This window comes from Pagrus pagrus (assembly GCF_965226575.1).
Source record: "Pagrus pagrus genome assembly, chromosome: 6".
Taxonomy (NCBI): Eukaryota; Metazoa; Chordata; class Actinopteri; order Spariformes; family Sparidae; genus Pagrus; species Pagrus pagrus.
Window position 1 is genome coordinate 13,776,504 of NC_140190.1, and position 16,086 is coordinate 13,792,589.

General features: G+C 40.2%; 1 protein-coding gene across 5 annotated transcripts in view; it reads left to right on the forward strand.

Moving 5' to 3' along the window:
* The window catches only part of rxrgb (retinoid X receptor, gamma b), a 31,974-nt gene extending 17,251 nt beyond the window's left edge, over positions 1-14,723 (forward strand). For 3 of the 5 annotated variants that reach the window (XM_084354248.1, XM_084354246.1, XM_084354250.1), the window contains 9 exons: positions 3,080-3,315; positions 7,226-7,370; positions 9,230-9,415; positions 9,808-9,968; positions 11,096-11,225; positions 11,703-11,835; positions 12,608-12,699; positions 12,813-12,918; positions 14,174-14,723. In XM_084354248.1, coding sequence (XP_084210374.1) covers positions 3,080-3,315; positions 7,226-7,370; positions 9,230-9,415; positions 9,808-9,968; positions 11,096-11,225; positions 11,703-11,835; positions 12,608-12,699; positions 12,813-12,918; positions 14,174-14,321 — 1,337 coding nt within the window. In that variant the 3' untranslated portion in view covers positions 14,322-14,723. The remainder of the gene's footprint in view (positions 1-3,079; positions 3,316-7,225; positions 7,371-9,229; positions 9,416-9,807; positions 9,969-11,095; positions 11,226-11,702; positions 11,836-12,607; positions 12,700-12,812; positions 12,919-14,173) is intronic. The other 2 variants (XM_084354249.1, XM_084354247.1) reach the window with 1 other exon arrangement.
* Positions 14,724-16,086: the final 1,363 nt, after the last annotated feature.

Consider the following 16,086-nt stretch of genomic DNA (forward strand, 5'->3'; position numbering starts at 1 on the left):
GTTCCTCTGACAGATACCGCCTGTGGGCGAGTAGAACTTCTGAATTTTCCGTGAATGTTATCTCACAGTGTTAGCATTTAGCATTTCCCTTCAAATAAGACCATGTAGTGCTAATCTATATTTGTGTGTTGCATATAAAGAAAGAGTGTTAAAGCAAGCAGCAAGCCACAACAATCAAGATATATGGAAATAAAGTAAAGAAATAAATGCTAGCTACAACAGAGTTATAAGAAGTCAAATGCAAATCTCACACAATATACTATCATAGAAAATCTCATAAGAAAGTTACATTCAACCACTCACATATATATGTATTGAAATGTGCAACAGTACATTGAAACTCGTAGATGTCAAGACTGGAAAAACTAGTTTATCTTGATAGTGCTCAGCACAGGACTACATCACTGCCTACAACTTATACTGACACGTGTAATGATAGGGTATGATGCATACAGTAAAGCTGAGCTTCATAATTGGTTTGGATAAGAGCTACTTTCATATATCAGGTCTGTAGAAGTGAGATTTTTGGGGTCGTCATGGAGGAGTTTTCCTAAATCTAGCTTCCATGCTGAGCGGCAATAGTGCATATTTGCTAATGTAAAATGGATTTTCAAGGGATTGTATTTTTGTCCATTTGAAAAGATGTTTCCTGTATTCTGCAGTAGAAAACACTCACAACCAGGGTCTGAAATTTGTGATTTTTGGTGAGTTTTTTCCTCACCTGCCACTGAACATTTCTACCATCTACTCAGTTTTTATATCTGTAACCAGAATCAGTGTAGAAGGCTATAAAATTGCAACGACTGAGTCAATGGTACCTGAAAGCAAGAATATGCAATATATCATATCATCATGTCATCTGAGTCCCGGACTATTCTTAACTTTGGAGTTGCTCTTCAAAAATCTGCCATGGTGGCAATTGACCTGACCTTTTTACCTCGAGTGTTGATGTAATCACCATATTTACTGTACCGCAGGCCGTAGGGTCAAATTGAAATGATTTAAAGTTTACTAACAAAATGTCACCAGTCAATGTGGAACAAACTGTGAAACACAGAAACAAAAAGAAGATGGCAGATGGGAACTTTCAAACAACAGCTTGTGTGTTCCTCACCTGCAAAACCCACGCTTTCTCCAGAAAAAAAAAACAAACAAAAACAAAACAACACTTTTAGAGTATGTGTGCTGCCAAACACACACACACACACACCACAACAAAAGTGTTGTTTTGTTTTTTCTCATACAAGTAGGCGAGAGCGGAGAGAAAAAGAAATCCTGGAGAATCACTTATCCTCCTTTTGATGTTGATAATTGAAATCAAATGCTCCTTTTGATCCTTCACTCCTTTCACCTCTGGGAACCTTGTTGAGCTTTGAGTTAACAAAGAGAGAAATTACTTTTGTTTACATCTTTTAAGAAACTGAAACATAGGTGCTTTTCATTGTGTGTGCATCGTGCCCCTGCCTACCTTTATACACACACAAACAGGGATATTACATTTAACTAAGAATAGTGGCATCAGGCCCAGTATCGCACTGAGTATGAGTGTGTGTTAAGGTGGGGGGATGGTGCACTGACGGGCAAGCCGAGGCTTTTGAATTTTCTGAGCGTTCAGATTAATGTTCATGTGCATATGGTGGCACGTCACTCTTCATCAGTAACATTTTGCTCGAAAAAGCCAGTTTTATTCATTTGTTTGAGTCATCGACATTAGCCCAGAGAGGTGCTGCTCATTGCATCTGTCTGTATCAGAACAAGCTGTGACAGCCGGCAGCGTTTGTATATATACACTATGTGCAAAGTACATGCTGGTCTTTACATGAACATACTGTCGCTGTATGTATGGTATTCCCATTTTGCGATGATGACGAATGATTGCCCTCATAGCTACAGCACATGCATGAAATTACACACCACGCCCAGTTACCAGGATGACTGACAGCTTTTCTAAGTAGGTCATCTATGTAAATGCCAGCCTGTCAGTTCACATCAATGGATGCAAAGCAAAGTCAGCACCCTGTGACCAAAGTCAGGCGGGCTTCACTCTGTGAAGCCATGTTTACACAACACTGACTGCATAAAGATATATAGCAATGTTATTCGACAATATATCCTGATATGCTCAGGCTTGTTTAGCCAATTCATACAGTTGCTAACGTGTTATTTCAGGATATACAGCATATCGTACTCTTTCACTGAGATGATTATTTCTTGTCAGCTGCTGGGATAGAGTAAGGGTTATATATTTTGTTGAGTTGTGTACTTCCAACAGAGAAACCCACAAGCTTATTCAATGTAATGGTGTGTTACATTTGGTCGCCCGCTCTCCTCCTGCTGTAAACGACTCCAGATCAGAGCAGAATCCGATGTGACTCCGGGTGTTTATTCCTCCTGAAGGTCTGGCCCTGCACCTGACTCTTTCCTCCGGAGCTGGCCGGCTATGAGCAGCTGCAGCAGCTACGCCCCCCCCTCCCTTGCTCGCCCTCACCACACAACACCTGGCATATTACTTTTGCTTTGCTTTGCTTTGCTTTGAGAGACCCATGGTGGCAGAAATGTGTGTGTTTCTCCCCCTACCACACTTAGTATTTTTGTATTAACAATGGATTCAATTCATTTAAAACTATGTGTACTGTCAAAGTTGCCCTTTGACAAACTCACAGAAATGAGCACTCCAGAAATGCAGCACTAGTGAGTATTTTAGTGTCTTTCAGCTCATTGTTTTGGTTTTGCAAAGGCAACGTTTTGGTTCATTTTCACTTGTTTCAAGCCGCAGCAGGCAAGTTCAGATAAACCCACTGTACCTAACAGCACATAGCTAAAGCGACTAGTGACTAGTGACCAGCTAATGAAGATAGATAATTTAGCTACTAAAGAGCGAGATAGACCAAAACAGAATAAAAACGAAAGTGAATATTGGACACACATTCATCAGGTTGCCTGTCTGCAAATGAATTATCGTTTTGCTGCGTTTCTAATGGATGTGCAGCAATAAGGTACTGATAGCAAACACAGAATTTGTTGTAACGTGTAGTGTGTACTAATCAACTGACTCATTATAAATCCTTTTATCTCCCAGACTCTACAGGGCCAATGAGCACGGTGCACAACCACCCCCCTCACATGGGCGGCATGATGGGTCACCCGTCAGTCATCAGCACCTCCAGGCCCTTGCCGTCCCCCATGTCCACTATGGGCTCGCCAATGAACGGCCTGGCCTCACCATACCCCGTCATTACATCTTCTCTGGGCTCACCCTCCATATCGCTGCCGTCCACACCCAACATGAACTTTGGACAACTCAACAGTCCACAGGTGAGAAAATGTGTGTGGGTGTTTCGATGGTCTTCAGATAGCTGTGGACATGTGTTTTAAATTGCTCCTTTTTCAGAGGGAATTCAATACTTCAAATGAATGCTTTAAGGTTAATGTTCTAATTATGATGTTCGGTGCATTCAAGTTGCGGTGAAATGTTGTATTTCACCCTCTCAGTCAAGGCGGACGTGCCTTTTCAAGGCCTCAGTAAGTGGAAACGCATAATATCTGGAAAGACGTTTGGAAACACCAGACAAAGTTCATGTTATTAAATTGCTTTTCATCGCTGCACTCTTCCTAAGCTCCTACCATCATCGACAGTGGCCCATATTCTTTCAAATAACTACTTCTGGCAAGGTCAGTCCGTGTTGAACTATCATGTTCTTTGGTCGATCATGTGCTTCTCGGTCTCGGAATCTCCGACAGCAGACGGGAGGTTGAAGGTTAGCCATATCCAATGTGTTTGGCTGGCATGCCTTGGCTTTCCTCTCTCTCCCCTACCCTTCTACTGACCTTTAAACTTCTCGCCCTAAAAGGTCATGCTTGAGTTCTGTGTTGCTGCTGTCATGCGAGGGGACTTAAGACGCAGGCCGACTATTAAGCCTTTAATGGATTCCTGAGAGAAAGGAGAAGGAGAATAAGAGCAGCCCCCGTTTTTTTCTGGATTTCTTGGCTCTTCTTAACCATTTCTAATCATTTATTTTTACCACACACTCTCTCTTCGAAGTTGTTCACGATCCACAGCTCATTTCACTGTGAGGCTGTTTTAGATTGAATAAATAATAAACAGAAACGCATGCATGACTACCTTTCTTCGCTGTCTAGCACAAACGACTACAGCAGAGACGGCTAATGGAGCTGCTTTCTTTAAGTGGTCTCTTGAATGAACTACAAACCCCACTAGGCTCAGTGCTTTGATGATCAGCTGCACATATAGAGACACACATGGCTTCGAAGGCTGGATCGAGGCCAGTGCTGCAGGGCACAGCGGACAATGATATATGCTGGTTTAATCACAGTATGGATCTGTGCCTTCAGGGACAGTCAGCATTGATACGATTGTATGGTGTGACCGTCTTTTCACTGCTTGCCAGCATCTGATCACCCAGCCGCCATCAAGTCATTGTGTCATGTAACATCTCATACTATGTCGAAGGGTGAAATTAAGTTCATGAGCAGTGCTGGGCTGCCGGAAACATAAGCATGGTCAATATTATAGCTAAATGTCCATTCTGGTGATGTTTGTGTTTCTACTATCTTCTTTTGCTTCTCACTTCTTTTAAAGGCCTTATCTGTATTTTCTGATATAAATTACAGATATATTTACTCATATATAATTCAGTATATTTATAGGTCTAATGCTGCATTCAGTTGTAAACAAACCAGTAACAACAGCAAGAGATGACATTAAAAACTCAGGTTAAAGGTATAGTATGTAAGAAATAGCGTCTAGCAGTGATTTTGTGGCATTTTTGCGTAGAAAATTACAGCAATGATGAATCGATTATCAGAAAAGTCCCTGCTTAATTCTCAGTCAATCAACTGTTTGATTAATTGAGAAATCAGCTTATTTAAGAGATGAATACCCTTCTTGGAGTAGATGCATGTGCGGTCTGTAAAAGGCCCAAGTGAACCTTACATGTATGAAGCAGTGCGTTCTTCATACCATGTGTTGTATAAAGAATGTATGATGCATCAATAATCCATATACAGTGCTTGTAGGCCTTTTCTGAAGCAGCATGTTGTCTGAAAGCAGCATGTTTGTCTGAACAACTGTTTGAATGCACCACAAGACTTCTTTTTTACATGTGTAAAATTAATTATTTGTGCTGTGGAGGGATGCTGACTCGCAGCAGGTACGCAGAGGGCTGAATGCTCATTTCAGGGTGATAGTCTGCCTGTGGGTCTATAGAGTGGTAGACGGTGGTGGTGCTGTAGAGAGCTAGTGAGCTAAAGGAAAACTGAAAGAAAGAAAGAAATCTCTTGTATACTGTCCTCTGCTGTAAGGTCACAGGCCTGAGCTCAGGCTGCCATTAGAGGAGATTCAGAGGAGAGTGCGTATTGTAAATAAGTGATAGGAAGAGCCTGAGGTGACTGTGGGAAAGATGTCATGCTGCATCAACTATATAGGACAGGGGGGCATATGTAGGTCAACCTTGTTGTTTCCACTTGGAGTGCAGATGTTTGCACATAAACAACTAAACAAACAAATGCACAGCGCAAATAGGCATCCTGCAGGAGAGGGTCAAAGGGTAAAAGGATGATAAGAGAGAGAGAGATATGTGGAAGCCACAGGAAGCTGGACTTGTTGCTCCGCCTCGAACACGTCTCACTCCTCATTCAAGAGTTTTCATTAGCTCCGCTAAGTGGGAGGGAGTGAAAGTTGGTTTAACCTCAGTGGTTTGTTCACACCTTTATGTCTCATGGGCAGTGATGGAATGTACAGTGTACTTAAGCACAAGCAGAGGTGGGAAGTAACAAAAGTACAAACACTTGTCTTATCTGTGCGTTTCTTCTCCTTACATTTTCATAACAGGCTTGTAACTTTAGTTTTAATGCATTTGAGGTAAGTTATTATCAATTATGGATTATTTATGACACTTAACTGACCTAAAATGTCGGTATTTGACCTCCTGGGAACGAGACTCCACAATCAACTGTCTTTCTGGTGCGTTTCCAAACAGCTCGGACAAATCTGACTCATCCTACCTTTAAGTGTAGTAGGCTTTGAATTATGTTAATATGACATGAGGTTCAGTCAGCTTTGCACATAAATGGCCGGTTTAAAATGTCCTTAAGATGTATACCTTTTACTTTTCTACTTTGAGTTCATTTCAGAGCCTGTACTTTAAATTACTTTTTCATGAGTTAAGAAGTTGAATCAGAATGTGTATACGTTCACTATAACAGTTCCATTTTCAACTTCTGACTCACCACATTTTGGAGGCAATTATTGTACTTTTTACTTTATACTTACTAATGACTTTGCAGATTGCGTGCTGCATCAGAGCCACAGTAGGGCCTTATGTTTTTATTTAATTAATTTATTGTATTCACAATCTGATTAATCTGACTCTGATAATCAAAAATGGCTGAATATCAGATAAGATAATCAGCAAGGCCAATAATCAGTCGTATACAGTACATAAATTGTTAATAAATGTATAATTTCCTTTTACTTTTGATACCTAGGTACATTTATTGTTGCTTCAATTAAATTCAGATACTTTATGACTCAATTACTATTCATATTGCTTACTTTCACTTTTACCAAAGTAATATTTGGTACCTGATATCTCTATGTTAACTCAAGGACGACTTCTTAGTACTTTTTACATCACTGCTCATGTGGCTCCTTGAGGTTATATATGGACCCGTCTTTTAAGATGCTGATAAGGAATTGAAATTAACATCTGGACTGGTGAAACACATTATGTGTCAATGTCTTAACACAATTCAAAAGGTCACTTCTCTCAGAAATTGGAAGACCCCACACATGAGTGCCCTCTGCTGCTTGTGTTGGCGAACTGCACCCTCTGCCCACGTGACTCCTCTCACACGACGTCAACAGACGTTAAAAAACCTGTATGACAAGCCTCAGACAGAAGCCTCGGCTCCACCCACTCACCGAGCATGTGATCACTTCACACTAAATGAGAGACTCGTCATGAGACACTTTCACAATAAAGCGTGTGGGTGGAGAGAGAGAAAATAACTGTGGAAGTGGACAGCAACATGAGAAAATAGAGGAAGGAGAGTGGGAGAGTGTCATGAGACAGCCTGACACTGTTCACTCTTACTTCCCCTCTGCTTCCTCCTCCGCTCTGCCAAAGAGTAGTCGCTCAGTTGTGGCCACCTCAGCTTCAACTCTCTGTCTCTGTTCTCATTTCTGTCTTCCTGTTGTCCTCAGATGAATTCGATGAACAGTGTTAGCAGCTCAGAGGACATCAAGCCTCCGCCGGGCCTGCAGAGCCTGGGGAACATCAACTACCAGTGTACGAGCCCCGGGGGAATGTCAAAGCACATCTGCTCCATATGCGGGGACCGCTCCTCAGGTAATACTGCAGGGTGAGGAGGGGGGAGAGGCATGGGTAAACAAAATTACACTCCCACTCGCCACAAGCATCACCACCCAGATGACTGAAGGAAAGATAACGGAGAGACTGATTTCAAGGTTACTTGACAGGTTCATTAGTGCACATGTTGATTTGATCTTTGCTAACTTAGTAGTGTAGAAATGTCCTGCAAAACAACTGTCTGAAGTTAGAAAAGAGAATGAAGGAAAACTGAGTTGAGTTGAGTTTTTGCTTAACTTGATTCCAGAGCTGTAAAGACTAAATAAGAAATCGCCAACTAAATCAGCATGCTGTTTATATCTTCTCAAGGAAATAGCAGGAATAAGAGATCTAGAGATCTGATTTAGAGGAAATCATTCACTTCTAAATATCCATCAGGATACATTGCTGAAACAGTCTCTGGTTTGTTCTTCCCAAAAAAGACCTTCAGACAACTTTAGCTCATTCAGAACCAGTGTTTATTTGAAGCTACCAGTAAAGGTAACTCATTAAGTCACACCATTACTGAGAAAAGTGACTTTTGAGTCACCGAGAATAAAAACCCCTCTGTGGATATTGGTCATATTGTCCTGAGGGTGCGTGGCTGCCTTTACGTCTACCTTTGAATGTACAGCCAGTCTGTAACTCTGCAGTACCATGGATCATTGCTTTTAATGTGTTTTGTTTTGTTGTTGTTTTTGTTTTTCAATTCAGCCACAATTATGTCAGTAGAATTATTTTAAGTTCTTAAAGTAGACGGAAACCAAAGGTGCCTGACGGGTTGCTCCTGTGCAGCCCAACAGTGTGACAGAGTACTGGGCGAAGGCACAGCTGCCTCTATGAAAACAGTAAAACAAGTAATAGGGAAATATGGTAACAATTTAACAGTAACGGATTGCTTATTTGAAAACATAACTTAATAACTGATTACTTGAGTTGGGAAACTAACGCATAACATTACCCGCTACAACAAAAATGTAATCTGAGCACTCTTTTGAAAAGTGTAAGTCAACTGGTCATACCGAGAGTCAGAACAAGAGTCACCCTCTTTTGTTCTGACTCGAGGTATGCTGCAAACATCCTGATGATCTTAACCCCAGTTAAAGCCACTCTCAAATCTAAATTTAAAACCTCTGCTGTTCTGCTGTGCCTTTGATTGATCGGTTTCTCTACTGCACCTTTATTTCTCCTGTTGCATTTGGGGCAACTTACAACTTTACACACACAACATAACATGGAGTAGCTCAAGAAGCACATCACAACACCATATGCATCCCAACAAAATGTATCAAAATATCTGCAGGCAGCCCAAAGAGAAATTAAAAAATAAGCTACTTGCAAAAACAACAACAACAAAATAATTAAACAAAAACAAATAAAAATTTGGTTCTGTGTGTAGAAGGATTAATAATAATCTATTTATGGGTCATTATCGTCATACACGTCAAGGCTGAACAGGAAGAGGGCTTGAGGGAGAATATGATGTATTTTCCTGTCATTTATCTGTTCTGTTTTATGTTATCTATTTTTAAAAATCTAATTTCATCCCATCATTTCTTATTTCATTCTGGTCTTTATTGTTGAAGTTTGTTATTGTCTCTGAATGTCATTCTAATGCTCTTCATTGCCAACGTAATTGAATTTTTTGCTATTTCCAAGATCTTTATGAATTTTGTTGTTAACGTCTTCATAAAGCGTTTGTCATTGTGGAGTAGAGGGCGACACACTTTCACTCGTGATCCCCAAGATGTACCCAACACAAGTTAACAATGTAGTCATCCTACATTGTAACCTACTCAGAGATAGAGGGACATTACTGGCTCAAAGCAGGACTGACGTTGTGGACTCTGTTTCAACAGGGAAGCACTACGGCGTGTATAGCTGCGAGGGATGCAAAGGCTTCTTCAAGAGGACCGTCCGCAAAGATCTCACCTACACGTGTCGAGACAGCAAGGAGTGCCTGATCGACAAGCGCCAGCGAAACCGCTGCCAATACTGTCGCTACCAGAAGTGCCTGGCCATGGGCATGAAGAGAGAAGGTGTGTGTGAGTGTGCATAAGCTATGGGCTTACCTTCTTTATCATATCATTACAAATGCATGTTGTGGGAATAAGCATTGTTCAAGGCTGCAGAAGTGTATTTTAAATTCAAGACAAGATCTCAAAGTCTCCTAAAATACTAAACATGATGCTGAACTCGACAATGCACGATGCGATGCAATGATCACATCCACATTTTATTTTGATAAAACATCTAATTGCAGCATCTTTATTGTGAGTCTTTGTTGCTTTTCTTTGTTTTATTTAATAATAAGCTGAATGAAATGTTTTCTTCTGCAGAGTTCACATTACTGATTTTTTTGCTGTTTTATCTAATCCAGTACAATGAGTACAGGGTGCTTGGCCTGAAGTGTATGGGTTTGTGTGTGTGTGTGCAGCGGTGCAGGAAGAGAGGCAGCGTGGGAAGGAGCGGGGGGAGAGCGAGGTGGAATCTACCAGCAGTTTCAACGAGGAAATGCCTGTGGACAAGATCCTGGATGCTGAGGTGGCTGTGGAGCCCAAAACAGAGACGTACAGTGACGGCAGCCCCAGCAACTCAGTAAGAATCACAGACACTCAGCTTGAGTAGGCCAAACCCATGAACTATTAATCACTGTTTTTTTTTTTTTTTATCATGAGGCTGAGGTGGCAGATAGCAGATGGGGGGAACCACTGTATGCTGAAAATGTGCTGCTTTATCATGTTGGCCTGATGAGGGGGTGGTCAGAAAGTATGCACCCGGCTCTAAAGCTCTAAAGTAGCTCTTAAGTCTGTTTTTTTAGCATGCAGCATTTATTGCAGTGTTTGACTTGAGAATCGTGTAAACCCTCCCTGAGCTGAAACTAACACTTGTTCTGAGAAGTCAGTTTAGTAACACTCACAACACTAATGTCTCTTTCCAGAAATCATGACCCGGTTACTCAAGATAATCCACAGGCTTTGTTGGGAGCAGTTTCATGTAGGAACTATTTTCTCACAAAAATGCTGATATGTAGCTCCGAGGGCTAAAAATGCATAACTTCTTTTTTTTTTCTTATCGGTGATAAAGTTTACAAAACAAACAAGTGCACACAGAACAAATAAAAAACAATGTGTGCAGATGAGTGGCAGTGACATGTATTAGTGTGTGCAGTTGGGAGTGTGGCTTCTGAGCGGTGGTGGCTTGATGAGAGGCTAGTTAACTTAGCTAACTAAGCTAGCTAATATTACAGCTCTCCTGAGGGACACGCCATTGATGTTTACGTCCCATGCGGTATCGAGCACAAGCCTTTTGTCCACGAGTAGATGCACGCTTCCTTCTGTGCGGTGATACGGTTGGTGGGTGTGGTTTCTGTAGAAAGAAAATAGTTCTGACATAACTGCTCACACAAAGGTCTGTGGATTATCCTCAGTCAACAAGGTGTGATTTCTGGGAAGACAGAAAGTTTTTCAAATGTATTTGTTTGCCACTTTAAGCGCCACAAACTTATTGCCATCTAGCAATACATTTGAGAGAAGGCACATATTTCTATGGCTGATATCTGATATAGCTGTTTACACCAAAACAATACAGATGGATGAATATCACTACAGGTGAGAGGGGGAAAAAAATTAGATTTTGAAGTGAACTGCCCCTTTAAGATGTCACTGAAGGAAGTTTTTCAGCACAGTTATTAACTTGTGTATTGTGTCCTTGTTCCTCTCCAGACCAACGACCCTGTCACTAATATCTGCCAAGCAGCAGACAAGCAGCTCTTCACCTTGGTGGAGTGGGCCAAAAGGATCCCGCACTTCTCCGAACTCCCCCTCGATGACCAGGTCATCCTACTACGAGCAGGTACAAACACTCACACTCACACACACACACACACACACACACACACGTTTCCTTACCACAGTAAACAGACCTTTGTACAACCCATTGTCCTCATGGTGGTGTAGTATTTCCTTCAGGGCAGTAATTCATCCCCAGGCAGGCAGTCTATTTAAAGTCTTTTACATTTGCTCAACACATTTTTGCCATCTAGTTTAATGGAGCAGTGAAACCAAATATAACTGGACTATTTGCCGAGTCCCAACAGTGCGGTTTGCAGCCGCACCAGCACTGACCTCTTCTGGTGAGAGATTCCACAAACAGGCCTGAATGAGGACGAAAAGGAAGCCACAGACCAGATCCCATAAGAATCTTTCTAGTTTTAAGAAAAAACAAATCACAGGAATGATGTCATATATCATTTACACAAACTCAAGAAGAGCCTTAAGGAAGGAGAGAAGGTTAGAGAGGTCACAGCTGTTTGTTTTTTTCTGCATCCAGGCTGGAACGAGCTCCTTATCGCTTCGTTCTCACATCGCTCAGTCACGGTTAAAGATGGCATCCTGTTGGCGACGGGCCTCCACGTCCACAGAAGCAGCGCCCACAGTGCTGGTGTGGGCTCCATCTTTGATAGGTAGGTAGCGTTTAAAGACAAGGCAAGAGCTACTGAACTGTATTCTGTAAAACCTGACAAAGTGACTTTACTTTAAAAAAATCGAGGAAACCAATTACCTCATAATTGCCCAGGAAAGTAGACTTATAATTTTAAGTTGTTAAAACTTTTTAGCCTCGTAAAACTTAAATTCAATTGTCTACTTTACTTGGGAATTCTGCGATAATCAGTTTCCTTAAGGTCAATTTTAAAAATGTACAGTGTAGGGATAGATTGAGTCTCAGCCTGTCCAATTATCAAATCCGATATTCAGCATTTTTCTGATTATCAGAATGAGTGTTTTTTTTTTTTGCTGATTGCCAATAAAATAAATTAATTTCACAATGCGCTGCTTCAGTTCTGATGCAGCCGCCTCTGAGCGTGGCAACCACTCTCTGGTCTCACTCAATGTCCTTCCCACAACACTGTCTGATTGTTTACAGATCAACTAAACATAGAATTTATGTAGAAAAATACGATATCGTATCGTTATCGTTTTCCTTGATGACCAATAATTGATAATCTGATTCGGTCGAAACAAGAAATATTGAGTGAGAAGCTTATATATGAAAGAAAAATCTAAAATATGAAATAATGTGAAATAGTACGAACTGAAGTATGTTATGTATACAATAACAATGTAATAGTAACAGTACTTGATAAAAGACAGGGGCAAAGTATACACTTTGGCTTTTTGGTTCATTAAATTTGATCGTCACAAACAATCTAATGTTATTCATATGATCTCCTGCAGAGTCCTGACAGAGTTGGTATCCAAAATGAAAGATATGCAGATGGATAAGACGGAGCTCGGCTGTCTGCGAGCCATCGTTCTCTTCAACCCAGGTCAGTTCAGTCTCCCCTTCGCTCAGTAAAGACGCTGTGGCTTTGAGATGTTGTGGTTTTAATGTTTCATCAGTGTAACCTTTAGCCTGACTATGAGTATGTGTTTGTTTCAGATGCAAAAGGTCTCTCAAACCCACCAGAGGTTGAGGGCCTGAGGGAAAAAGTTTACGCCTCATTGGAGTCGTACACGAAACAGAAATACCCGGACCAGCCTGGCAGGTAGCAGATGCATTACATTACAGCCTCAATCAATATCGAACACCATTGTTTAATTGCGGCTTTATGGTTGTACAGTACGTAGCAATGCAGAGAGCCGATTACCTTACACAGCTCTTACGTAACTTAGCGCTGATTTAAAGGGATGAGGCCGGTGGTGTTATTGCTTATAGAAAGTGGTTGCAATTGATTTTTTTTGTTGTTGCTGTTGGGAGCTGAATAAGATCAACAGGTGAAGTGAAATAACAGCTGTCACCGTCAGTGTACCTCAGCTGTGGACACATACAATTGTAATTGACAGCACAACAACAACAAAAATTAAAAGCATAATTTGCAGGATGTGTAGGTTGCTTTTGGTAAACACACCATCAAAGTGTTAGAAAGAGAAAGAGAGCAGCAGTGGTTGAGCGAGCAAGACATAAATGAAGAGAGGGAGCAGCGTCAGCGAAAAACAAAGCAGTGAATAAAAGAAGTCAAATGTTATTTTTGATTGTTTCATGGTGTTTATTGCTGTGAATATAACCTAAGTGCAGGCTTCATCCTGTTCGCCTCTGCTCTGTGTGTGTGTATTTGAGACCCACCCTCAGTCAAACAGACACTCAGACCGAGAGCAGAGAGACAGACATAAAATTGAAACCTTCTCGCTACGTTTATAAATTCCCAACCTCGCACTGTTATTGGTGGGAGCTATACACCACTGCTCAAAGGTTGTCCCAAATATATATAATAATATATATATAATATACAATGCTTTATATTTTCTTAGGAAAATCCTACACATTATGCCGTTAAATATTACCCTACTGGTAAAAATATTGATAATGTAATGTAGAAATATCGCATAAAAAGTCAAACTCTTGGATTCAGAGTTTTCCTGAAACATGAAAGCATTAGCATCACTAAATCACTCTTAAATATCATAAGTAAAAGTAATAATACTGATTTCAGAAGCAGTACTGCACATGCACTCAAATGTGTGCAGGATGTTAAAGCTAGGGTGGCACTAGGTCTACAAAAACACAGATGATAATAAATTCATAAGCAGCGCATCACATTTTATGTGTTTTTGCATGTCTTGCATAAAGTACGTGACTAGTAACTACAGTTGTAAGACAAAAATGCTGAACAAACACAAAACATCTGCATCCAGTCTTATAAAATGGAAATATGAGACCAAAACCTTTACCTAAGAACAGAACATTCAATTAGACATGTTAGTGTTTTTTCTACATTATTATAACACTTTTTTTGTTTGCAGGTTTGCCAAGCTGCTGCTCCGCCTGCCCGCCCTGCGCTCCATCGGCCTCAAGTGTCTGGAGCATCTGTTCTTCTTCAAGCTGATCGGGGACACGCCTATCGACACCTTCCTGATGGAGATGCTGGAGGCTCCTCATCAGATCACATGACACCAGTCCCCCCCTTCCCCCTGTATATACTCCCACATTGTCAGTGATATGAACACGGATTAAAAAAAAAAAAGACTTGATTCAAATTGTAAAACAGCATATTTTGTACCTAGCAAAGCATTGTAATTAAAAGTGAATAAAAAAGTATTTTGAGGTTGTGGGGAGGGTGGCGTCATGGGACGGAGGGTGGAGCAAACTGTCAAGATGAATTTTAATAGAATTGCTAACAGATTACTTTTGTAAATAGATAATTTCAGGTGTCCGTTTTAAAAGCAACCCAATGCAATTTGAAAGAAGAATCATATTTTATTCAAAGAGGAATTGTATAAAAACAGAAACCATCCTAGCATTTCTTAAAAAACATTTGAGAATTCTTACAGAATAAAGTTATTTAAAAATTTATCTGAACTGTCTTGTTTGTGTTGATTTATTTTGACATGTTATAAAACTGCATCGTAGTTAGAGCTGGGGATTTTGAAGCCGGTGCAAATGTTGTATAATTTTGATACATACAAAATTCTCATTATTATTTTATTTTTTAAACTTTGATTTCTGATTTCTGAATATGAAATAAGATTTTTCTTAGACTATATGACTCTTAAACAACACAAGGGAATTGAATTTAAGAGTTTAGCTCTTTTAGGCCAGAATGTCTTAAAGCTTAATCAGTTGTGGAGAAAATGTTTCATACATTATGAAAACTTAACTGACTCACAAATGTAAAAAGACTAATAACTATATTATTTTAATAGAATATCAACACTTAAAATATGTAGCACCAGCTCATTTTCTCATCACATTTGACTGGTCTGCTTACATTTCACTTTTACTGTTTCACAGGCAAAACCAGCCCATAAATATTCCCTGAGCTGAGTAAAAAAAAACCAAAATAACTTCAGGTCTCAGACTTCCCTCGGATGAAACAACTGTTGTCCTTTCTTTATATTTCCAGCTCTTGGCCACCAGATGGCGTCTTCTGAGTGTGAACAGGAAAACACAGATGCTGCTTCATAGGATGTTTGACATCCATCTGTCCTGTATCCTCCTCTTCATGGTTCCAGTAACTCCTTACAACAAAATCTGCAACATAGTGCAGTTGTATTTACTTATCACCGATGTATCCATGTGCTGTATTTGTTGGCTGATAATAACGTGTAAATGCAATCCTGCACATAAATACCTAACGTATATTAGCTATAGAAATATTGGTGCAAGAAATGTGTGGTAATGATGCTTGTTTTTAAAGATATTTAAATAAAAAAGCAAATTCATAGATTAATAAAACTCTCAAGTATTAAAGGATAAATTCACCAAAAAATGAATATTCCATTCTGATGGAAGGTCGGGTGAAGTGTTGTAGCTTCACAGAAAAACAGCGTTGCGTCGTTCTCCTAAGCAACTTAAGTAGATGGGGACTTGTTTGAAAACTTGAGATAAATATTGAAATGGCTCCACATAGCTGGTCCAGGTCACTAGAAGCCAAATTGATTTGAAAAGATGTCATTTAGACAAATCTTCATTCTTCACTGTAGATGCTAGAGGGTGTGAATAACATCTTCTCAAACCAGTCTGGGTTCTCGGGGTTTCCAGAGGCTTCGATAACACCTGGACGAGCTTTACAGAGCCATTAAATGTTTTTTTTTTTCTTGTTTTTATTTTTCTCTCTGTTGTGTTTTTGAGTTTTAAAACAAGTCCCCAGCTACTTCAGTTGTTTAGGAGAACGCTTTAACACTGTTTTGCTGTGAAGCTCTAGACATGTCTTGAA